Source organism: Pollicipes pollicipes, unplaced genomic scaffold (assembly GCF_011947565.3).
Source record: "Pollicipes pollicipes isolate AB1234 unplaced genomic scaffold, Ppol_2.1 Scaffold_7262;HRSCAF=8765_pilon_pilon_pilon, whole genome shotgun sequence".
NCBI classification, from domain to species: domain Eukaryota; kingdom Metazoa; phylum Arthropoda; class Thecostraca; order Pollicipedomorpha; family Pollicipedidae; genus Pollicipes; species Pollicipes pollicipes.
This window is the reverse complement of record NW_023597055.1, coordinates 455,143-479,914: the sequence shown is the minus strand read 5'-3', so window position 1 is coordinate 479,914 and position 24,772 is coordinate 455,143. Positions and strand designations below refer to the sequence as shown.

The 24,772-nt window shown below is 57.7% G+C and overlaps 1 protein-coding gene across 1 annotated transcript in view; it reads left to right on the top strand.

Annotated features, from left to right (window-relative positions):
- The window catches only part of LOC119114259 (acidic mammalian chitinase), a 35,235-nt gene extending 10,910 nt beyond the window's left edge, over positions 1–24,325 (top strand). The window contains exons 2-6 of the mRNA XM_037238462.1: positions 10,624–10,678; positions 16,019–16,213; positions 18,096–18,225; positions 23,084–23,213; positions 24,197–24,325. Coding sequence (XP_037094357.1) covers positions 10,624–10,678; positions 16,019–16,213; positions 18,096–18,225; positions 23,084–23,213; positions 24,197–24,325 — 639 coding nt within the window. The remainder of the gene's footprint in view (positions 1–10,623; positions 10,679–16,018; positions 16,214–18,095; positions 18,226–23,083; positions 23,214–24,196) is intronic.
- Positions 24,326–24,772: the final 447 nt, after the last annotated feature.

Genomic DNA, 24,772 nt, shown 5'->3' with positions numbered 1-24,772 from the left:
GGCACCTGTCACCCCGTGGTACCGGCCCGGACAGATGCACGGCAGCCGGTGCACCGGGCTGGGCCTGGCCCGTCACGCAGGAGAAAGTGGCCGGCGTCAGGCACGGCGCGCGAGCCGGCCGGCCCGGATCAGCCCGGACCGGACCGGACCGCACTGCGTACTAGGCGGAGCCGGGCGGCATCTGACCGGCTGAGTTAGTTGTGTTTGCGTAACTATTTTCTGAATTGATAGCATGAATTAACTGCACAATGCTGAATGTTGCTGTTTTCAACATCGTATCTTGTCTCCAACATCGTATCTTGTCTCCAATAGGGGCACAGGCGCCGGCCGCTGCCGTCTCCTGGTGTCCCCTCGCGTGGAGGTGCAGGGGACGTGGGAGGGGGCGAGGGTATCGGCGGGACGCTGATATCAGCCGTCGGGCCGTCTCCTGGCGCCCCCTCGCGTGGAGGTGCAGGGGAGTGGGAGGGGGCGAGGGTATCGAGCGGCACGCTTATCAGCCGTCCGGCCGTCTTCCACCCCGCGGGCCCTTCGCGGCTGGCGCCTGGTGGGTGGCAAGGTCAGGACTGGCCGGGCCGCAATGCGTGCCGACCGTGGGGGCTTTTAAGAGCACGCGCGCGAGTCCCGGAGTCAACAAGGCACTCCGAAGCCCGTTGCTAATGTTAGCATTAATGGATTTCTGGCACGAGCGTCTTATTAAGCTGTTGGCGGTCTGGTGATAAAGATAGCGAAGGTTGGCTAACGGTGGCTGCGAAAGTATGCTTCATGTTGTGCATTCCATTGGTTCTGTAATTGGAACTCTGCAGTAAACCACCCTTTATCGGCACGGGTAATCTGAGATGTTTTGAAAAGGACGACATTTCTTTTCGGGATTTTCGTTAATGTGTCGGTAATGATGCCGTGAACGGGACGTCTCGCGAAAAACAACGCTCAGTCATCGCTTGTGCTCCCGTGCAAAGACAATCGAATATACTAAGTGCCAACATAGTGGGTCTCATACCGACTCCCCTTGTCTCAGTCCCGCACAGTGAAATTCCTGCACACATTTACCAAACTCAGCAAGCCATCTACACGGGTTGAGACCCATTCGATCCTGCATCCATTGGGCCCTGATTACGCTGGCTGCGTTCTGCGCCGGCTACGGACATCCCTCCGGCATGGCGCATGAAATACATGCAGTGAGTGAAGGCTACAGGCTAAGCAGTGCGACCAGGTGCTCCGTGATTTACATGGGAGTACAGGCAGGCTTTCATGGTGCGTGAAGTGAGTGCCTTTCTTATTCATTCAAACCAAAGATGAATGAAACCAACCATCTGACCCGCACAGGCAAAGGTCATCAGGTTGCGTGGAGGAAGCCCTGGCTTGGCCTTGGCGTCGAACAAAAGGCTCCTCAGTGTTACCTAGCTCAGCGCACGTGGTCATGCCATCACTGATTGAAGACATTCCCTCCCCCCCTCCCCCCCCCCCCCCCCCCAGTAACGGTGCGTAATTCTAGTCTGACGTCAAAAGGGTATCGGCTAAGTATGTCTTGAGTGCTCTTAAAGCAAGCAGTAAATTGCCAGAAGCTCCGTATGTTTATGTATTCCACGTCACAGTCTGGGGCCACCAGAGGTAGCCGAAGTGCCCATCCAGTGAAACGTGTCGTTGCGTGCGACGGGGACTGACGAGTCTGGGTCACCAGCTATGCAGGAAAGCCACGAGTCACGAGGCGCGGCACCGTCAACGTTTCACCCGACCTGACCTCGGCCGGAGCGCGGGGCGGGTCGCCGGCGACGTTTTCACCCGGCGCCGCCGCGTGTTGGTGTAGACCGCAGCCAGTGAGAGTGCCACACCCGCGCGGGCTCCCGCTTCCGCCGGCCGGATGTGGCGTCGGAGCCTTGCACGGCGTCACTACCCGGAGGTGGTGCCGCGCCGTGGAGGTGGTGCCACCCCGGGGAGGTCGTGCCGCGCCGGGGGAGGTGATGCCGACTCAGGGGAAGTGATGTCGCCCCGGTGGAGGTGGTGTCGCCCCGGGCAGGTGGTTTGCCCCCCGGGGAGGTGGTGTGCCGCCCGGGGAGGTGATGCCGCCCGGGGAGGTGGTGCCGCCCCGGGGAGGGGGTGCCGCCCCGGGGAGGTGGTGTCGCCCCGGGGAGGTGGTGGTCGCCCCGGGGAGTGGGGGTGGTGTCGCCCCGGGGAGGTGGTGTCGCCCCGGGAAAGTGGTGCCGCCCGGGGAGGGTGGTGTCGCGGGAAAGTGGTGCGCCCGGGGAGGTGGTGTCGCCGGGGAGGTGGTGCCGCCCCGGGGAGGTGGTGTCGCCCCGGGGAGGTGGTGTCGCCCCGGGGAGGTGGTGTGTAGCCCCGGGGGAGTGTGCCGCCGGGGAGGTGGTGTCGCCACCGGGGAGGTGGTGTCGCCCCGGGAAAGTGGTGCCGCCGGGGAGGTGGTGTCGCCCCGGGAAAGTGGGTGGCCGGGGAGGTGGTGCCCCGGGGAGGTGGTGCCGCCCCGGGGAGGTGGTGCCGCCCCGGGGAGGTGGTACCGCCCCGGGGAGGTGGTGCCGCCCCGGGGAGGTGGTGCCGCCCTGGGGAGGTGGTGCCGCCCGGGGAGGTGGTGCCGCCCCGGGGAGGTGGTGCCGCCCCGGGGAGGTGATGCCGCCCCGGTGGAGGTGGTGCCGCCCGGGGAGGTGGTGCCGCCCCGGGGAGGTGATGCCGCCCCGGGGAGGTGGTGTCGCCCCGGGAGTGGTGCCCGCGGGGAGGTGGTGGTGGTGCCGCCCGGGGAGGTGGTGCCGCCCCGGGGAGGTGGTGCCGCCCCGGTGGAGGTGATGCCGCCCGGGGAGGTGGTGCCGCCCGGGGAGGTGGTGCCGCCCGGGGAGGTGGTGCCGCCCGGGGAGGTGGTGCCGCCCGGGGAGGTGGTGCCGCCCCGGGGAGGTGGTGTCGCCCCGGGGGAAGTACTGCCGCCCGGGGGGAGGTGGTGCCATCCGGGGAGATGGCGCTGACCCAGGAGAGGTGATGTCGCCCCGGGGGAGGTGGTGCCGCCTAGAGAGAGGTAGGTAGGTCTGTACATCCCAACCAGTGTTAATCAGACCCAACCACTCGGTTGTGAAATTCCGGGTCAACAGTAGAATTTTTGGCAAACGCTCCGCAGTGCTCGGCAAGATCTGTCCAGCCCTCTGACGCCATCTGAGTTTTTAGCACGGGCAATTCCAGTAAGGTCAGGGGCAAATCATTCCGGTCAGGGGCAAATAGCGAGCGCATAACGAGCCATGAATCTACCCCGTTACGAGCATATTGTGAAGACAGACTCTCTAGCCAGCTGAGCCTGCGGGACGAACGCTCATTGCAGACACGCTGTGAGGACCGGGCCGCAAGAGTTTTTGATCAGCTTCGACTTTGTGTGAATGTTTTTCCTTTTCGTAAACCTAGTGAGCTACGGACGGATCCGGCATTTCGCTAAGGAAAGAACATTTGTCTCCCCGGAACCCGGGAACGGGACACGGGCCCTATCGTGTTTTCTATCCTGCTATCCATAAGCCCGGTGCCACCCCTACCCCCACCCAAAGCTGCTTGATTGTCCCTGCAAACCACGCCTGGAAGAAAACTGTAAGCTGGCTACTCTTTCATTTGCGTTTGTGGCTATGTCCAAGCTCCTGTAAACCCAAAATGTTTCTGGGGTTTAGATCAGTTTCATGGGGTCCAAACTTTTGCTCCTCGGGGTCCCAACGTACGGCGTTAGGGAAGATGACGATCATACGGATTTCGTAGATCTTCTCTTGCAGGAAACATGATGTTAGTCCCGAGTGCAGGTTTACAAATGGAAGTATGTGAGAGGTAATTAAACTGGTTCGTGCCAGGCACTTGGCACGCGCGGCTATCATCGCGTTAGCCTCGCGCGTCACATTGCAATAGGCGTTACAAAATCGCGTTAGGATTCTTTCAACTTCTGGAGGTTTTCCAGGTGTGAATTTCACGCCTGTTAGCAGCTCGCCATTCCGCTCACGACATATTCGTCTCTCGTTATTGCCCCATTTGTTGACTTTCTCTTAGCGACAGTCTTAACCAGCTGACACCACCAGCCGGTGTAATGTCTGCCCACGGCCAAAAATCCCCGATGTCAACATGGGTTCCGGTGCTGCCATATGTCAGACCTGAGTCAGCAGGGGATAATCCTGCTGAAATGTGCTGTGGGGCACCGCACGGCCACGTCACGATACCACCGTACCACGCGCGGGGCTTTGCCGGCGTCTCCGGGACGGAGGTGCCCGGCACCGGGTACCGCACGCCGGATATGCCGCACCTCCCGCGCCGAGACGAATTCACTTCCGACTAAACGTAATACCCAAGTGTTACACTTAAAAGTTCTGCAAAAAAATGTGACACATTATGCCTTTCAGTCTCATTAAATCTTTCGTCGTCCTCCTCGGCTCAAGCTAGAGCCCATTTCAAGCGTTAGACCGAGAAACGGCAACAAGATCGCCTTCATTACCACGTCCGCGGCGGCCCGCAAGCCTGGACCCGCGTCTTCCCAGCAGGCGTCGCACACCTCCGCTTGGCCGACCGCCAGAGTTGCCAGAGCGGAGTTGCCAGAGCGCAGTTGCCAGGCGAAGCTCCGCTTAGCGCCGCCGGAGGCCCAGAAAGCACCAGATGGCCGCGGCGGCTGTCGCCTGCCGGCCCCAGAAACCGTGCGAACGACGCGGCGCGCGCGCGCGCCTCTGTCGCAAACGGCACGGCGGCCGGCGCCGGACCGTCGGCCGGGCCGTGTCGACAGCGCCGCCGCGGCGCGGTGAGGCAACCCCGGCTGGACGGCGCGCCGGAGACGGCGGCGCCGCCCGGGGTGCGGCGCGCGCAGGGCGGCGGCACGCACACACGTCTGCACGGCGACGGCGGCGGCTGGGTCACGCCTGGCGAGCCGCTGACGTGATGTCGACGCGTTTGCGTGGGGTAGAGTTTGGCGTCGGGGGTCGCCGGGTTGTTGGTTTCCGTGTTTCAATAGGGACGGAGTTCTTGGGCACGCGATTATCGACCGGTCGATGCGATCCAACGTCAGCTGTCGATTATCATGGATAACCGACTTTCCGGTTCGTGCCACATAGGCACCATAGGAAATGCGAGTCAATCGGATCCTGCCCTAGGTCCTCCAGACACTATCCTCCAGACACTCCAGACACTACCCCGTGAATATCCAGAATCCTCTGAAGCTCCAGGAGCATGTGGGACAGATCCATACGCTGCAGGCACTCTGGCTTTCCCCGTTGGACAGCGCGCGGGAGTCCTGGCTGGCCAGGTGGCACAGCCAGCTAGTGTCGACGGTAATACTGACGGCGGCAATGGTAAAAAACCTGGTAAAAACCACCGGCGTCGTCGACCGGTCTCTAGCCCCCCCCCCCCCCCCCCCCCTCCTCACGCAACCTGTTACTCCCATAACGGTGCTACTACGTCCTGGCGACTTCTGTCACAACCGCGAAGCCACGCGGCGTTTGTCAACCGCCTCCGGCCATAACCCGGGCGCGCGTTGGCACACGGCCGGGCGTCGATTCAAAGCTCTGGCGCCTCGGCAACACGCGGCCGCCGTCTGGTCACCGCAAGGCCGGCCGTCGAAACTGACGGCCACGGAGCCGCGGCGCCCGGGGGTCCGACGAGCCGCGGTCGCAGGGACCGGGAGCTGCCCCGGGGTGTGTGTGTGTGGGGGGGGGGGGGCTCCAGAACGAAGCGGACCGGACTGGTGCCTTGTAATGAGCCCCGGGTGTAGCCGCCGGGGATACGCAGATGGATCTTGCGCGGCGCGTGCGAGAGCTGCTCTCAGAGGATCCGTTGGCAGGCGCCCTTGTCAGCTCGCTCACAGGTGGTGATGCGGCAGAGAGCTCTGCTGCGGGGAAGTTGCGGGAAAAAGGCTCTGCATGCGATGGATGGTTACACGCAACGTAGGCATAAAAAACCGGAACATTTCTGGTAAAGCCGGATGCGTTCATGACCTCGAAGGCAGTGGCGGTGGCTCTCGCTGGGGGAGATGCTCCTGACTCGTCATATGTCGCCATCTTTCCCGTTGCAGCGTTATCTGATACGCCACGCTAGGGCGTGGGAACGTGGAACCCGTATGGACTAGTGGGGTCGATCAGACTCAGATTCATATCTCGCTCAACGAGAGTGAATGATCTGCTCTTATCTCTCTCTTTAACATGAATGCATTGAGTCACGGTGCAAACACATTTTCAGAAATGATGCGAAGTCAGTTGTCATCAATCAACAATCCATTGGTGTCGTAGTCTCAATGCGCGTGCCATTAATCGTAATAATTACTCAGGACGTTAGAATCTGGGGGCGACCCGAAATAGGCACAGCCGTCAAAGATTACGCTTAACCTGCCCAAATCACTAAAATGCAGTCAATGTAGCACGCGATCGGTGGTTGTCATGCCACCCTTAGCCTACGAGGATTAAAACAGCTGCAAAATGTGCTGTGACATGCAAGACTGCTGCCGATTTCCCACTGTTTCAACGGGTGGATCGGCCACGCTTTTTCAATTAAACCAGTAACTCAAGCTGTTTCTAAGCAGATGTGTCATATCAAAGTAAGGACATCATCGCTCACAAGCGGACGCACTTTCAAGCATTACTGATAGTCCATCGCGTGCATTAGCCTTTCACCAAAATCTCCGCATTCCACGCACACCAGCGGGACCTTCGCCACCGGCGACCCCAGTGAACGGTGGCCAGTGGCGAGCCGCCGAGCCTCTTGATGCGCCCGCGCGCGCGTGCCAGTCTCCCGGCCGGCCGGCCGGGCCGGGCCAGTGAAAGTGTTGGCACCGCGGCGCGGGGTCACCCTGTCCCGGATATGGCGTGTCTTAGGAGCGCTTCCTGCGCTTGCGGGCTGCGCCTCTGGGCCTGCGAGCTGCGCCTCCGTACCTGCGAGCAGCGCCTCCGCGCCCGCAAGGCTGGGGACAGCTCACGGAGCAGGCACAGAGGCTGGTCGGGAATCGGTGAGGTGAGGGCAGCCGGTGGAGGAGCGGCCGGAACCGACAGGACTATGACCTGCATGTACAAATCACGCGACAGCATGCTGCACATTTGCTAGCGTGTGGATTATTTGTGTGTCGCCTGCACAGCGCGTGCGAAGTGTTCCTTCATTGGCGACGCCGCTGTCCGTAGCGCTGAAGTGCTGTCCGTAGCGCTGGAGTGCTGATGAAGTTCGCAGTACTCACGCGTTCGGGGTCACGTATGCTCGAAGCTGACGCTTCACGTTATGTGCATTGCTTTATTTGACTCGGTCTGGATAACGGCATCACATGAGACCGTGATGTTATTTGGCTTAGCTAAGATGGTGGATATAAATCTGCACGTGACATCCCTCAGGCACATATGTAAATGGACTGCAGAAATAGCGAATAGCCGGGTAAATCTCGGCTCGGGCCTAGCGTGGAACTTACTCTGGCTACCTACAACTTTTTCCTGCAACTTTCAGAAGCCTGTTCCATTTTTTGGTTCATCTCGTTGCCCAATCCTGTCATGGAGCGCTCGCGACTATGCGATGGAGACATCACCACACAACTTTTTAAGTCTTAGCCATGATCCGAGGCGCAAAACATTCGTCCAAACCGTCCTAATCCTTCAATCCCAGCGCCTGGTCTCCTCCGCATAACCCCCTCCCCTCCCCCCCCCTCGCTGTACCGGCCGAAAGTCCGCGCTGTCGTATTGTGCAACCTGCCGGGACAGCGGGCGCGCGCGCGCGCGCGAGCCACCCAAGGGCGGCGAGGCTTCCCACGGCGTCGCCGATTGCTCGGTTTTTGCCGACACGGACACCGGTGTGCGAAAGCCGCCGCTTACGCCACGGCGTCGGCACCGCCCGTGGCGTGTGCCGGCCTGCGTCCTGCGGTCTCCATGTGTGTGAGGCGGGGCGGGTGACGGTGGGGGGGGGGGGGGGGGGGGCAGGCGCTGCGCGCCCGGCGGAGGGTGAAGCGGCAGCGCCGCTGAGATCGCCTCGGGCGGCGGGGTGGGATCGAGGTCATCCGGGGGGGGGGGGGGGGCGCCGGCTGGTGTTTCGCGCCGGGTGCCTTACCGAGCTGTGGTGGTGACGTAACCGGACAGGACAGCCACCGACTGTCCTGAATTGGACCGATGTTTGACATGTGTCGGTCATGTAGGGTGTTTTGATTTCTTTGATCGATGGCGTATGCCCAGCCTCTCACATTATTACGGGAATGCGATTATAAATCACGTCTGAGGTTAGTCAGCTACAAGGGCCATTCACCACGAGTAAAAGTGGCCCCCGCCAGCGCAGCAATCTATCCCTGGAAGAAGTCCCAATGCCGCCTTTCTTCACCAGCCTTTCACTCCATCGTCGAATCGGTGGGACTTGCCGCTGCTTTGTATACAGCGAAGGCGGCCAGTGCCGAGTCCCGCGGCCCGCACGTTGTACCTAATCACATTAATCTTGCCTCCACACGAACGGCGGCGAAGCCGCTGGGCCCCTTGCCTTACAAGCGGCAGGCTCGAGCGAGCTCTCCGCGACCTTCGGCCACCCGTGCAGCGCCGTTCTCCTCTGAGGTCACTGTCGTCCCACACAGGGGCGCTGGGCACACAGCTCTGCATACTGTGCAGCGCTCGCTCACGGGCCCGTGGCCTCTCCGAGGGTTGGATTGTCGGTGCAGGCTGACAAAAGGTCTCGGTGCCGCGCGTGGGAACCAGTGGCCTCTCCGCAGGGTCACTGTTGTCTCACGCAGCGCGGACGCGGCCGCGTCTGCACGTGGGAGGAGGCGGAGGTCACCCTCCGGGTGTCGGCGCCGGTGGTACCGGCCGACTCTCGGCTGCATTCTCCGTAACGGGAGAAGTCTGTCGTTGCTGGTGGTACCGGCCGACTCTCGGCTGCATTCTCCGTAACGGGAGAAGTCTGTCGTTGCTGGTGGTACCGGCCGACTCTCGGCTGCATTCTCCGTAACGGGAGAAGTCTGTCGTTGCTGGTGGTACCGGCCGACTCTCGGCTGCATTCTCCGTAACGGGAGAAGTCTGTCGCTGCTGGTGGTACCGGCCGACTCTCGGCTGCAGTCTCCGTAACGGGAGAAGTCTGTCGTTGCTGGTTGTACCGGCCGACTCTCGGCTGCAGTCTCCGTAACGGGAGAAGTCTGTCGTTGCTGGTGGTACCGGCCGACTCTCGGCTGCAGCCTCTCACGCCTGCCGGGCACTGCTACGTGTTACTTGCATGCGGGACGGCGGATGATAGGCGTTGATCTTCCGGTGCTCGCGTGGTGATGGACTGAAACATGAGAATAACGCTGAAGCCGCAGTCCGCTTTCTTTTTGTAGCGTAACGCCACCGAGCCACTTTTGCTGCAGTGGGGCTTGCTCGGCTGGGTATCCGAGGTCTCGACTCGCTCCTACCACCCAGCCTAGCTTTTCATTGTATGGATGTGGTGCTGGGGTTTGTTGCCTCTTGACAGATCACACTGTGTTATGCTTGTCGTTGGAGAGCGCTTGAAGCGTATGAATGGGCTGATGCTGCAAACGTTGGTCGAATTGATTTTTGGCTTGGACACTCTCCACACGGAGGTGGGTACTGACATGGCCGTAGCTATGATGACACCGTTATAAGTAATGCAAAAATGGCTGTTTAGTAGAAGCTGGAAAAACGCATTGAATGTTTGTGTTCATCTTTGTGTCTCTGTCTCTGTCTCTGTCTTGTCTGTCTCTGTCTCTGTCTGTCTCTGTCTCTGTCTCGGTCTCTGTCTCTGTGTCTCTGTCTCTGTCTCTGTCTCTGTCGTCTCTGTCTCTGTCTCTGTCTCTGTCTCTGTCTCTGTCTCTGTCTCTGTCTCTGTCTCGGTCTCTGTCTTGTCTCTGTCTCTGTCTCTGTCTCTGTCTCTGTCTCTGTCTCTGTCTCTGTCTCTGTCTCTGTCTCTGTCTCTGTCTCTGTATGTCTCTCTGTCTCTGTCTATGTCTCTGTCTCTGTCTCGGTCTCTGTCTCTGTCTCTGTCTCTGTCTCTGTCTCTGTCTCTGTCTCTGTCTCTGTCTCTGTCTCTGTCTCGTCTCTGTCTCTGTCTCGTCTCTGTCTTGTCTCTGTCTCTGTCTCTGTCTCTGTCTCTGTCTCTGTCTCTGTCTCTGTCTCTGTCTCTGTCTCGGTCTCTGTCTCTGTCTCTGTCTCTGTCTCTGTCTCTGTCTCTGTCTGTCTCTGTCTCTGTCTCTGTCTCTGTCTCTGTCTCTGTCTCTGTCTCTGTCTCTGTCTCTGTCTCTGTCTCTGTCTCTGTCCTGTCTCTGTCTCTGTCTCTGTCTCTGTCTCTGTCTCTGTCTCTGTCTCTGTCGCTGTCTCTTCTCTGTCGTCTCTGTCTGTCTCTGTCTGTCTCTCTCTCTTCTCTCTCTCTCTCTCTCTCTCTCTTTCTCTCTCTCTCTCTCTCTCTCTCTCTCTCTCTCTCTCTCTCTCTCTCTCTCTCTCTCTCTCTCTCTCTCTCTCTCTCTCTCTCTCTCTCTCTCTCTCTCTCTCTCTTTCTCTCTTCACATGGCACGAATTGGCTGGCTGGGACACAGTACAGGATAGTATGTGCGAAGAGGACACCTCTGTTTCTCCGAATGTCGAAGGTGCCGCTGGTTGATGGCCATCAGCACCATGGCAACGGAGATGTTAGTGTCGGCTTTGCTCAGACGCTGCGCTGTGTTGACGTAACGGTGCTTTGTTGCAGATTCGCCCGTTATGGGCATTTCTTGCCTGCTGTCTGCTCTACGCCTCAACAACAGGTGAGCTTGGATAGGCGGAACGATCACGAAACGCCGTCGTCTGGTACGCGTTTGAAAACAAACGGATTTCGCGCATGCGAGAACACGAGAATGACAGGCATACATGGAACGACGCTCAAAATGTTCCTCCGAGAGTTCCCGAGGTACCGTTGGGACCTTGTGATCAAGGCGACACAGGAAAATATCACGCATACCTTTCTGTGAAACGTGTGTATGATTGGACTGCGCGAACTTTTGGCATTCGGGAGAATTCCAGTTGCATGCAACCATTTGTTCGTACGGGACTTTTCATAGTGCATTTACATTCTTGATAACGGGGTTGCTGTAGCTTAATTTATTGGTTTTTACTGTGGAACAAATTCCAAACATTTTACGGTAACAGAGACTTCTAGTGTTTTACGCTGCAACTGTGTAAGACACATCCACATACACACACACACACACACATACACACACACACACACACACACACACACACACACACACACACACACACACACACACACACACACACACACACACACACACACATCCACGCACACACACACACACAGAAGATCCGCACACAAAAGATCCACCATTCTCGTACTGGACGACGATCTACCTTCGCCCTGTCACAAGTCAGCTCCATCAGATACTCAGGCCAGATCTCTAGACAAACCTGGTATTGTGTATGTCTCTTCAAATTATGACTCCAGGAAGTGAGAACCACACAGTTGTCGATGGATGGACATGTCACCACTGCAGAGCTGAGAACTGTCATTCTAGAGTGACATGTGGCTCGTCCTTGGTCGTAAACAATGCGCATGCCACTCAGCTCACCTTCTTGGCGCCTGGCTTCTATGATAAAATGTCACTGAGGGCGTTTTGCACAGTTTTTGTCACACTCCGTTTCTGTGTTTTTTTTTTAGTTCGCAAGCAGATAGGATATGACGTTCGGCGTTTGAAGTAGCGAAAGCAAAGTTATGTATGCATGACTGTGGACCTAAGCTCAGAGGATTCTAAGAAGTCTGAGTACGCCTCACGCATGACCAAAAATCACGCGCCGTTTTCCGTAGAAGTGTTAATAAAAAAGGATTTGCGGGAACCTTCCAGTACCCGAGTTGCAGTCTGTCTGGAGTACAACTTTTGCGGTGTGAGTCTGCAGCATGGACAGATACGAAAGCGGTGTTAAAGTTAAGTCCTCGTATTACGGCCATCCCAAGTCCACCTTATCTTCCCTCGCGTCCCACCCCCTCCTTTTTCTCCCCGCCGTGCGGAATGTGAAAGGCGACCATCGCTATCACCATGCAAACCTGCAGGCCACACTGTGGGTCTTCTTGCTATCTCGTCCCCTACCCAGCACTTCAGGACTTCCCAAGCTCTGCCAGGCTCCGGGCAGAGACGAGCCCTGCTACTCTACCATCCCTTTCCCGTCCGTCAGGCTCCGGGCAGAGAAGAGCCCTGCTCCTGTGCCCACCCTTTCCTTTCTGTCAAGCTCCGGGCAGGGATGAGACCTGTTCCTATGCCCTCCCTCTCCCTTCCGTCAGGCTCCGGGCGGAGATGAGCCCTGCTGCTGTGTCCACCCTTCCCTCTCGTCCTCTCCCAGCCTAGTCACGCAACACACGGTGATGAAGTATGCGGGAGCCAACGTAAAAGATGCATGGAAAGAACTCAGTTCGCGCGGTTTCATTTTAATCTACTTAGCGTTGACTGCGAGCTGGCAACAAGGCAGTTCATCTAGCGAAGGTGCTGATCGTTTCTGCAGTCGGCTTTGAAATGACAAGATGATTGCTAAACGTGGATGACCTGTGCGGAAACAGCCTGCTGTCCCGGACGGTGCCTCAGACGGAGAAGGCTTCACCTTGCCCCAGACCCATTGTCTGTGCTGCATGATTAACCCCTGGCCTGACCAACCGCCTCGATGGCCTTGCTCCCGACTTGTTCGCGCGCGGTGGTTAATCCAGACATGTGCCGTTGTAACCGTACCAAATTTGGCACACCATTAGCGGCCATTCGTTCACAGGCATTTTCAAGTGACTTCTGGTCGAAGCTCTTTAGGCTCATAGCATCCAGGCAAATCACCCGCCGTCCAGTGGTACAGCGTACCGGCGCTGGGGCATCTAGCTGCTAACTCACAAGCCTCTGGAGAAAGTCGCGGCTGAGCTGGACCGACTGGGCAGTTCTTCCCCTTTTTCGGAGTTGAAGCAATGCTCACTCGACCTCGCCGGACCTGATAATGACCCATTGTTTTGAAATCGTGTCGTGGAGTCGGTGGCCACTCCTCATCGCGCCAACGCCATTGTGAGCGGCCTCAGTCTGCCATCCTCCGTGGAGGCTTTGTACGCGATGGTCTGCGGCCACGGCGAGCTCTACCGACGCATAAATGTGGCTTCATTTTGATGAAGTTAGGCTTTGTTCTTGGATGGCAAGGTCAGAGTTAAAAGGTATGGCAGGTCTGAGCTAAAACAGCACACACGTGCATACAAAATTGTTGACAACTTTGCTGTCCGGATTCGTACACCGGAACACAGCGTATGTTTTAACTTATCTCAATGATGACCCCCTTAGTTTACATTTACACGCTCTGGTAAAGTGACCGGTTCTCGTCCTCCTGGTGAAATTCTGCAAATAATTTTGTAACATTTTTAGTCGAGCGCCACGGAAGTCTTCAGCTGCATGGCTGGAGCAGTATGCTTTCTAGACATTTTTTTGTGTGATTGTATGATACCCTTCGTTTTTACAGCTCCTTCGTTGTATGACTGAGTCATGCTATGAACAACCTACTGCTTCGACCGGGTATTGCCGAGCCATCTCTGGCCTAAACCGCGCGAATCATACATGTCATTATCTGTAGCGGGGAAAATATGTCTCAGTGACAACGTGTCCACACCAACATACTGCCATGCGCACACACACACACCAGACCTTCGGGCTTGTCAAACTGCTGTTCTCTACATTACTGCCTGCACTGAAAACAAAGCAGGATGAAATTGTCCATATGGTGAATTAATTAAGTCGCTCGCAATCACGCGCCATGCAGGTAGGTACAAAAATTCTAGTATGTACAGGATTCTGATAAATTCGTTACCTGTAAGCACGCTTGATCCCGACACCTGTAAATTGCTTGACCACTAAATTCTAGCACGCCAGTGTCCGGGAGAAGCTCACATGGATGAAGTGGGACGCGAATGGAATGGGACGCGAATGGAACGGAATATGATTCCTCGAACAGCCATGATCAGATCTCTGCACGCTCTGAGCACTGGCGGCAGCGAGAACACCGCTGCTCATCCTCGCGTGTCGACCTCCTGACCCTGCTCTGACAGAGTTCTGCTCGGCTGGCCGCGCGGCACGAGTCGCATGACGTCACCACCGTGGGGCGCCCTGATTGATGGACGGTCGGCAAGGACGCGTCACGTGACTCTTATCGAGGTGCTCCCGCACGGTCCGCACTGTTCGCTGCGATATCAATGTGGTTTCGATTGACTCTTCACTTTCCTTGTCTGATACGGACTTCCAACGAATGTCGCCAATTTTAGTAAAAAGGAACTTTTGACAGTGAATCGCACAAACGGCTCCAATTAATCACAGTCAAACATCTGCTGAACTGCCAAAATACTTTTACTTTCATTGACGTCTCGTACGGCTGACTGTCTTGTTAACACAGCGGAAACGCTAATATGCGACAACGCCGCAGCACTTATCAGGCAACTGATCTTGGAAAGCAGCAGCGAGCGAACACTGGGTCCTTCCAGCACGTGTCCTCTCGCGGGCCGCGCTACCCATTACATCCGGACAATGGCCGGCGAAAACGTGGAGAATGGACACGAACATCTGTTGTCCGGCGTGAACAGGGTGCTGTGCTTGCAGCCAGGAGACGCGGGAGCTCTGGCATAGCACGGAGGCGTGTAACGGGACGTCAAGGGCGGCAGATGCCACCACGCTGACAATCGCCGCAAGCAGGGCGGTACATGCAAGCTTGCTAGTGTTTCCGGCAACAAAATGGCCGCAAAAAGAGATAATGTGATCATGATGTAGTTATGCACTTCACCACTAAAATGTCCTCTTATCAGTGCGAGTAGGGTTCAAAATCGCAACCAGGGAAGGAGAAGAAACGTGCGTCTCTAAGCTCTGCCACAGCCACACGAGGAGAGACTAGATGTAGCGGGATAGATGACCGTGTCTCCATGTCTATCGGGCCGGGATGTGACCCTGTCTCCCTGTCTTTCGGGCCGGGATGTGACCGTGTCTCCTGTCTGTCGGGCCGAGATGTGATCGTCTGTCTGTCGGGCCGGGATGTGACCGTGTCTCCTGTCTGTCGGGGCCGGGGATGTGACCGTGTCTCCCTGTCTGTCGGGCCGGGATGTGACCGTGTCTCCCTGTCTGTTGGGCCGAGATGTGACCGTGTCTCCCTGTCTGTCCGGTCCGGGATGTGACCGTGTCTCCCTGTCTGTCGGGCTGGGATGTGGACCGTGTCCTCCGTTCTGTTGTGGCGCGAGATGTGACCGTGTCTCCCTGTCTGTCGGGCCGAGATGCGATCGTCTGTCTGTCGGGCCGGGATGTGACCGTGTCTCCCTATCCTTCGGGCCGGGATGTGACCGTGTCTCCCTGCCTGTTGGCTCGGGAAGTGGCTCACGTTCCACCTGGCTGACCGCCGCCCGGTTTCTCCGGGCCCGATTCACGGCCCCAGCTGTCGGTACAAGGATCTTATGACTGCATCCAGCGGCGCAGCCACAGCCTTGCCCTATTGCTTACTTCAGGCTCGTCTAATGAGGATAAGTGAATGCCTTTTAACTCATTTTTATGCTCATTTCAGATCAATAACTTTATCACAAGGACGGTAATAAAGTGATGCGAGCGTTCCTTTACGATAAAACACGGGATCCTTTGCCTTTCAGATATTCCATCACGCTTATGCTTTGGAGCGTTGTCCGATTCCTCAGCAATTTCATGTTAATAACCTTAAACCGGCTGCCACGCATGAAAAGAATGGCCCCGAGATATTATGCCGTTGGAGCTCCACTCACGACATTTTGTAATAAACTGACGCTTCGTTTCCATGGGCTGTTTGGAATATAGGCCAGATGCTTCAATGACCAAAAATACACACGCGGGGTCTGCGTCGATTAGGAAACCGTGGTGCCCCAGGCGCTGACGCGTCCGCTCAGCTCTTTTATCAGGGCACGCGCTTCCACTGGCCCACCACCCCGAATCTGGAGAACTGTGACGCCGTGTTTTCACTGCACGACCTGCGGCGACAGTTCGTGTGTGAGGTGCGCCACACTGGCCGCGATCGAGCCTCGATCAGACGAACGTGCTGAGGCCTCCGCTTCCCTAAAAACGCCGCCTCATCCCCAGACGGTGCCGTGAAGAAGACGCGGAAGCGTGTGGTGTGCTACTACACCAACTGGTCGGTGTACCGGCTGGGCCTGGCCAAGTACCTGCCGAACAACATTAACCCCCACCTGTGTACGCACCTGGTGTACGCCTTTGGAGGATTCGACGACGACTTTCAGCTGCAGCCGTTCGACAAGTACCAGGACATTGAGAAAGGTGGGTCGCCGGCTCCAGGTGGCGCGGTGAATGGCCGACGGGTCGAGGAAAATGTGGAATGACAGGTGATCCTTGAAGTCTAATTGCCCGACGTGAAAAACCCGTGGGGGAGGGGGAGGGGGCGTGACGCTGCCGCAGTCCCTGCCGGAAGATGCGTCATTCATTTGAAGCTGATGGCTCACGACATGACCTCGGTAACAAGGAGGGACCGTCCCGCCCATAGCCGCCCTTCTCCCCACACTGACCGTGTGGTGTCCTCGTGATCCACGGCAAGTGCTGCAGCGCCGGCGCATCCGTTTGGCCCATTTATGGAAGCCTCGCCGCTCGTGTCAACCGGACACCAGTTTGGATCGGTCAATACACCCTTTGTAATGAGTGCACGACATGGCCTACTGGAGGCAGCGTCAGGACAAAAAGTGGGAAGTGCTACGGATGATTGTAGGGCCTAATTACTGATGAACGGCGGGTCGTTATTGAAAAACGGCGGTAACGTTCTTGCTCGCCCTCCACCTTCTTCTCCGACTTCCTCCTCTCACCCCCTCTTCCGCGTCCTTCGCGTGTCTTCAATTTTATCGCTTCCTTCTCTCTCCCACTCTCGAGCCCCTCTCTGCTCTCACACCCTCTCTCTCCAGCGCCGCGTCATGGTCACGGTGCGGTGGTTTCATGCGCGATGACCCCGATCTGACGCCCCTGCAGCACTCAATCAGCGAACGGATCCACGTGCCCCAGATGGCAGCCACTATCGCCAGACTCCTCATAACTGCGGACCCCCTCACAACCCGGACTACTGCGGACTCCCTGATACCTCATAACCTGCGGACCCCCTCACAACCTGGACTCCTGCGGACTCCAGACTCCCTCATAACTGCGGACCCCTCACAACCTGGACTCCTGACGGACTCCTGACTCCTCATAAATGCGGACCCCTCACAACCTGGACTCCTGCGGACTCCAGACTCCTCATAACCTGCGGACCCCTCACAACCTGACTCTGTCGGACTCCTGACTCCTCATAACTGCGGGACCCCTCACACCCTGGACCCCTGCGGACTCCTGACTCCTCATAACTGCGGACCCCTCAAACCTGGACTCCTGCGGACTCCTGACTCCTCATAATCGGGCACCCCGCTTCTCCCTGTCCGTGGGCAGGCGCCTGTCACAATCTATTCGCGTCCCTCTCAACTCTGCCGGCGGTGAGCGTCCCGGTACCCCCCCCCCCCCCCCCCCCTCCCCCCTCCTCCTCCAGCGGGCTGCGGTTCCGCACGGACTTTGCACACAGCGGCACAAGGGCGCATCTGCCAATGACCGACGCCCAGCGGCGGGCGTTGGGAGGCACCCTCTCGCCGTCTCGTGCCATCGCAGACAATGGCCGGCGGGGCGTCTGTCGTGCTGCGGCCTCACGCATGGGTGGGCCGGGCTGCCGCCGCCGCCGCCGCCGCCGCCGCCGCCGCCGCCGCCGCTCTGGGGATCACTCGCTACCCTTCGTCCCTCCGGCCCATCTGGGGCAGCGGGTGTGGAGTGTGTTTTACATGAATCGATCAGGGTTAATGCAAGACGCTAAGGCTGATAGATGTAGCGGGCTGGGCAAGAGGCGGTGCACTCAGTGCAGGGAAGCGATGAACTTTTGACCGGTTTGGGATGTTTCGTAGGGACAACCTCCAAGATTGATGCGCCTGTTATTGCGCTCAATGAACCCAATGGTTGCATCTGATCACCTTGAGTGTGCTGAGAATCAAGATAAACGGCTGGGCTTCGGTAATCTGGAATACATTACTACCAGCACCGGTCACGGGATTGCACTTCTGTATACCCGCGTCGCTCACCGCCGTGTCCGCCGCCGTGTCCGCCTGATCTGACCCCTGTGACCCCGCCGTGCCCGCAGGCGGCTACGCGCGCTTCAACGGACTGAAGCAGTACAACAAGGGCCTGAGAACCCTGCTGGCGCTGGGTGGCTGGTCCGAGGGATCCGGCCGGTTCTCTGAGCTGGTGGCCGACCCCGAGAATCGTGCGAGGTGAGTGCTCATCAGCTCATGTGGACGTTTTTGATGGTGGAATATCCATGCCGGAAATCTCTGTTTTAATCATCAGCATCGGCTTGGTTAAAGCTGTGAAACCAACGTGCGAATTAATGCAAAGGTATTCGTGACATGACGTTCGTGTTGACGAAGAACTGTTCTCACCAAAGGCCCCGCGATTGGCACACTTCCGTTGGAATGATACACATGCATATCGTCGATTCATTGACCGATCACAGCCCGTGTGTGTTGCATCGTCAGGTTTACTTTGGTCTGATCAGGATTTATGATATGCACTGCTACCGTCCAATTAGGACTTTATCGTCGTTTAGCTGTGCTCAACAATGCTGTGGTTTCACTTTGATTTCGCCGCCACAAACGCAACGAAAGCGGTCTGATCTTGCTGGCTTCTTGTCCCGAAAGTGACATTTTTATCAATACGCATTGGAAGCCGGATGAACACCATACTTTGAGAAGCCTTTAAATTGTCCCGCTTTTCCTTTCCGCTGCGCCCGCCAATGAAATCGAGAGAGCCATCTCACCACTCTGGCAGCCACCTGTCCAGGCCGACCAGCTCGGCCTGTCTCCCCCCCCCCCCCACTCCCCCAGCCGGGGGCGGCGCGAGCCTCCGGTCGGCCATAAGGAAGTGGCCGCGGGGCGTGTCCAGTGTCCAGCGGGGCGTCGCCCAGTTCTGGAAGGCCAGCGGTGCGTGGAAGAAGCGTGCCCCCGGACCATGAACGTGCCGACTGCCGGGCGCCGCCGCGGGTTACAGAGCGAGCGGGTCGGCCCGCAAAGTGTCGCCTTCACTTTCGATAGGCAGCGCTTGAGCGCAGTCAGAGGGTGGTCGCGATGGTCGGCTCGTTATAATGGCGGCGGTGCTGCCGCTGTCTGCGGTAATTGCTGCTTCGGCAGAGCAGTTAGACGCCAGTAGTTGGCGGGCCTAAATGTCGGTTATTGGCCACCTATTACGATATCAATAAGCGGTGCCAGTTGGAAAGAAACTGCGTGTGGTCTCCAAATAACTGTCACTTCTGGGAGAGTAATGGGCTTCGGGAGACCCCGAATAACTTTTTTCTGGTAGCACTAAGATCGGCGTAGATAATTGTAAAATTACCAGGATCGATTGATGAAACAGCCAATGTCACAGGCACAGAATCCTTCACACCAGCTGTCGCGTGCGGCATATCCACCGTCAACAGTTTTGCTACCAGTTGTTTCGCTACCAGTTCGCTGAGCTCAACTGTTCAACAGTCGAGCTCAGCTCATTTACTTGTGTGTGATACCAGTAACACAAGAAAATGTATTGCATTAAGCGCAAATGACGACCAAATATGCTTGAAAGTGCACCGGCAGTTTGGAGACCACCGTTTCTTATTATGACCGATCCTGAATAAGAGGAAAGTACGCTTTTCAGTAAGGCTTGCAGATATGAAATCGGGAAGGTTTCTCAACTGATGTAAGGCGACTGTTGCGTTACTTCCCCTTATTTCAACAGAATAGGTGGCCCATCGCTTCCTAGCTCTAACCCATACATAGCTTGCGCTTAATTGCAGCAATGCATTGCTTGAATCAGATGTTCTTGGTTTTCAAACGCTCTTTGTGAACCACGACGAAGCCTGACAGCAGGGGAAGTCCAAGTCTTGCTTTGTAGAGCGGCATGTATGATATTGCCTCGACCAGGGCCGATGAAAGAGCGGCGACACGCTCTCGCAAGGTCTCCTAGTGAAAGCTAGTCTTCACCTCAGCGAAGGATGTGAAGTGTGCTCAGTGTAGAACCTCGCGCCTTGTTTCGAAGCCACATTCCTGAGTTAGGGCGTGGCCTGGCTGTGTGGAGCCACTCACGGATCAATAATGCCGTGGGAAGTGGGCCCAGAACAATCGGAAGCCTCAGCAATCCCATTAGGTGCCTGGCATTGTAGCCGCCCACGCCGGAGCTCTTTGAACCAGAGAAGGCCAAAGTGCAGCGACTGTCGCGGCGGTCTTCGACGAACTTCTAACGCAAACCATACATCTTACACGGAACCATTAGTGCTGGCTGTGGCTTGCGTCTCCAAGAGACTTATAGAAAACCATAAATTTGCAATTCTAGGCCATAAGAAAGTCTGAAATTGCATAATGGCACTGAGTAAACGCAGAGCTGCTTAAAATTAACCTGCTAACGATCCCAGGTGCGCTCGCCCGCGCAGCCTGACAAGGAGGTTAGATCGCCAGAGGTGTTAGCACCGCAGAAAAGACCCCCTGCGCGCGATGCGTCTTCCTCGCTCCGCTGAGCGTGCTGGTCCGTCAGGCCCCGGCGGTCGGCCCGACACGTGCCTTGACCCGGGGCGACCCGGCGCGCCGGGCTAATGGGCCGCGGGCCGTTTCGTCAACGCACGACGGGCGCCCGTGTTTGGACCGAGCATCACGCACTGGCTGCTCGGGCAGCGCAGGGGTGGGCGCCCCCTCCCTCCCTGCGGGGCGGGGCTGACGGCAGGTGTCGGCGCGTGAGGCGCTGACACGGCGTGGCTTTTATCACGCGAGCTGCGCTGGGTTGGGTGGAGGGGGCGATGACGAGGGGGGATTAATCCGCGCCGGAGACACTCGCTGCCCCGGGGTCATGACCGGCTCTGCAGCGGGTTATGGAGTGACGGCAGTTATGGGCTATGGTTATGGGCAGCGGGTTATGGGGACGGCGGGCCGTTCGATGGGTCAGCAGAGGAGCCGCTCAGCTTCTGCGGCGGCCAGACACCGCCAGACGGCCAACTGGCAGGTCTCGCCATCCTCGGATGAGTGATCGTGGGATTTTATCTGCTCAATCATCGCCGTTGGCAGATACCGATGGATTCAGTCCATGCAACGTCACGCTCGTCGGTGCGGTAAACGCATTCAAAACAAGGCCAGTTTCACGATTATCTTTGACAAGATCACGGAACTGACCGTCAGCGGTGTAATGCGAAACGGGCTCTTTCCCCGCGAGACCCATGACGGGCATTGTTCGAACACCCGTGCGAGGTGCGAAAGGTGCCGCGTCGGCAATGTCGAAAGGTGCAGTGGAGTTCCAACAGGTCCGACTGCCGGCAAGAGGTCTCGCCAGAACCTTTCGGGCGCATTCTATTCCTTTGCATAGCACAGCGCGACGTGAAGTCACGCGGCCTCTGCAGACACTCCTTGCGCTGCGTGGCATTCGCCGAGAGTATTTGCGACCACGAATTCCTAACAGGCTCTCCGAGACTCCTCGGCGACCACGGGAACCCTGTCAAGGTTATCCTCGCCTCATCGAACAGCTCTTGTAACGACCTCGGTAAACAGCTGTCCCGGGAACAAATGACGCCGCGTTGGGTGGGAGCTGCCGCTGCTGTGAGGACCGTCACGCACTAGATGTTCATACTACGCAACGGCCGTCCCTGGCCGAGCAGGTGGCGCCGCCGAGTTATGAAAGCCACCGATGACACCCAGGGGTGTTTACCAGTGGTTAGACGCAGCCACCAGCAGACCGTACGAACATATGTCCATTGAGTGCGCTGTCGGGGCCGAGTTTCGTAAAACGAAGCCACGGATGAACACGCTTTTGGATAGGGAATACAACGCATAAGCTTACGTCTCCGAGCATTGTCAGTTCTATTTCCGTTTTCTATTTGTAAGTCACCCGTGTTTGTGTTTGCGTTTGCATAGTACGTGGGTCCATAGTTTTGTTTTACAGTGAAATTAGACCCTCGCGTCCTGTCCCGTCCACATATCCAGAAAATATGGTGGTCGTGTATCCCTGATTTGGGAAAAGCGGAACTGATTTTCATCCTAACACCGATTAAGTGAATGACATGGTAAAATGACTTATCATCATACCGTTTACGCTGGGTGAGTTCCACGGAGAAATTGCATGATTGGCCATAGCTGAAGCCATTTAGGTGCAGCTGATCCGGTTCACCTGTTCCGGTTCATTGCACCCAGTCGGCAGCCACCATTATTTGCGCATAGCAGAAGTGGGTGCGCCGCCCGTAACGCGTTTTGAAGCACCCGCACCGTGATGTGTTGTTTCCATTTTTACGGCCAATTACCGCAGACAAATGGGTTACTGGTTTGTCTTGGCCCGCCCGTTTATCACGTGACGCGTCTGTCGCAAGCACCACGTCTCCATGGATCGGAGCCGGTTCATTCCCACACGGCCGGGCAGACTATGCCTCACCCTCCTGCTGCCATCAGTGGCAATGAGCCAAACCGCACCCTCCCCCTCCCCCAGCCCCCTCATCAGCTGGAACGAGCTGACCGGACCGTCTGACCCTGGGTGCCTGGGAAAGCAGCCCATGCAGGGCAACACCTCCCGTCGCGCCGCACTCCGCTGAAACACGCGGCGACCACGCCTGCCGCCCCGCCCCGCCGTCCAAGGTCACGCGGCGACCTTGACAGCGACTGGCTCCGGGGCGAAAACGGGGTCAGGGGGCGGCGGCGGGCCAGAGCGTTCTCAAAGGTCGCGACTGACTGGCTTTGCCGCGGCGGCAGGGATGAGGCATTGACGAAATCAGGGGCATCGGTTTGCCTCAATGGACGCTCGGGTCACGTTGGTCGTGCGTGAGGAGCGTTGCGACAGAGCCCCTGATTGCGGGCGCCGCGCGTGATTGTTTTGTACTGCTCTGGTTGAAAGCAGCCGCGTATGCGTGCAGCTTGAGGTGACGAAAGGCGATGATGTGAGCGATAGGGACGATTTCGCTTGGTTGGCGGGGCCGTTTTCGTCCGACGTGATATAGTGCGGGCCACCTGCTGTGAGATCCACCGCACGTTCCTCAGCGGCACGTATGGCGGTATGTATAACTCAGCGGACGCCGTCACGACCACAGCCAGTTGGCTCGCTTGTCATAACACAACGCTCTGTTTGGCGCAGGTTCATCTACAGCGTCCTGCGGTACTTGCGTCAGTACAACTTCGACGGCCTGGACTTGGACTGGGAGTACCCGGGCTCGCGCGCCGGCAGCGACTTCGCCGACAAGGAGAATTACGCCACGCTCTGCGAGGTGGGTCACGTGACCAGCGGTCGTATGGGCCGCGTCCTCCACTGCCAAACGGCGTCCACAAGTTGCAACCTATAACGCCAGAGGTAAGAGCGTCACACCAGGTTGCTAAGGCCTGGAGAATAGTCGCTTGTGTGTGACGTGAGCGCTTGTGACGTCATAGGTAGCAACTCAAGTAGGTGCCTTGCCGATGTGGAACGCGGCCCTGGGGTCACGAAGGCCACCGGGCACAAGTGTGTCGAGTACAATAATCACATGAGCGAAGGCGGGGTAGGTAACCGCGAAGCTAGTTAATTCAACCCGGGGTAAGATTTATGTCACAGATCTAAATTCCGAGTAATCAAGGTAACTGTTGATGACTCGGGGCTCGGTTTCACGATGCCAACAGTTTATATAATTGTACAGGGACTCACTCTCAAAGTGAAACGCTGCTCACACAGTTTTAGAACTACAGCCACCACAGAACCACAGCACAGTTATTCCGACAGCGTTTTCAAAGCTTTTGGCACCGCTTTTAGACCGGGGACACCCTCTGATAGCTGGGCACTGTTTTCACCTCCATTCGTGAACCCCAATGCTCTGGTGTCGGACCTCGAAAGGTCCTGGGAAAAGAACCGGGCACCGGCCGGCCGCAGCGGCAGCCGCAGTCAGCTGCTGCGAGCCTGTGGTTCACAGTTGGCATGGGCTGCACGATCAGCCGTGGCTGGAGCGGTTATCTTGGCTTTCCGGCCGCATTTTCCACGCCCTGACACGGGCATGCGGCCGACGTCACCGACAGCGTCACTGCAACGTCACCGGCGTCACTGACGCGTCGGACTACGATCAACTACAAACTACACCATCTGCAACTAAAACTACACCACGTTGCTCAGCCCCCAATTCATTTTGCGAAACTACGCCCCGATTTCCTGGAAAACAACCAGCGCCACCACGGCTTCACCATCCGCGCACTGACGTCACTCACGCCTCCGTGACGTCACCGGCAGGAGCTGCGCGCGGCGTTCGAGGACGAGTCGCAGAAGACGAACCGGCCGGCCCTGCTGCTGACGGTGGCCGTGCCAGCCGGCGTCTCCACCATCGAGAAGGGCTTCAACGTGCCCCGGCTCAACGCGTGAGTGAGCGGTGGGGCGTGACTGGGCGGCGGTGCAGGCGTGACGTCACTAGGCGGGAAGACTGTGGGCGTGACGTCACCACGCGGGCGGACTGCGGGGCGTGACGTCACCAGGGCGGGCGGACTTTGAGTGTCCCGCGGAACTCTGGGAGTGCCCCTCACACAGGCCCTGAGTCGGCTCACCTCCCGCCGCCGGCGTTGTGAGTGTTCCGTGGAACTCTGGGAGTGCCTCTCACACAGCCCCTGAATCAGCTCACCTCCCGCCGCCGGCGTTGTGGGTGTCCCGTAGAACTCTGGGAGTGCCCCTCACACAGGCCCCGAGTCGGCACGGCCTCCATCGCCGGCGCTGTGAGGGTCCCGCGGAACTCTGGGAGTGCCCCTCACACAGACCCTGAGTCGGCACACCTGCCGTCACCGGCGCGTGATTATGAGTGCGCCGTCGGGCGGACGT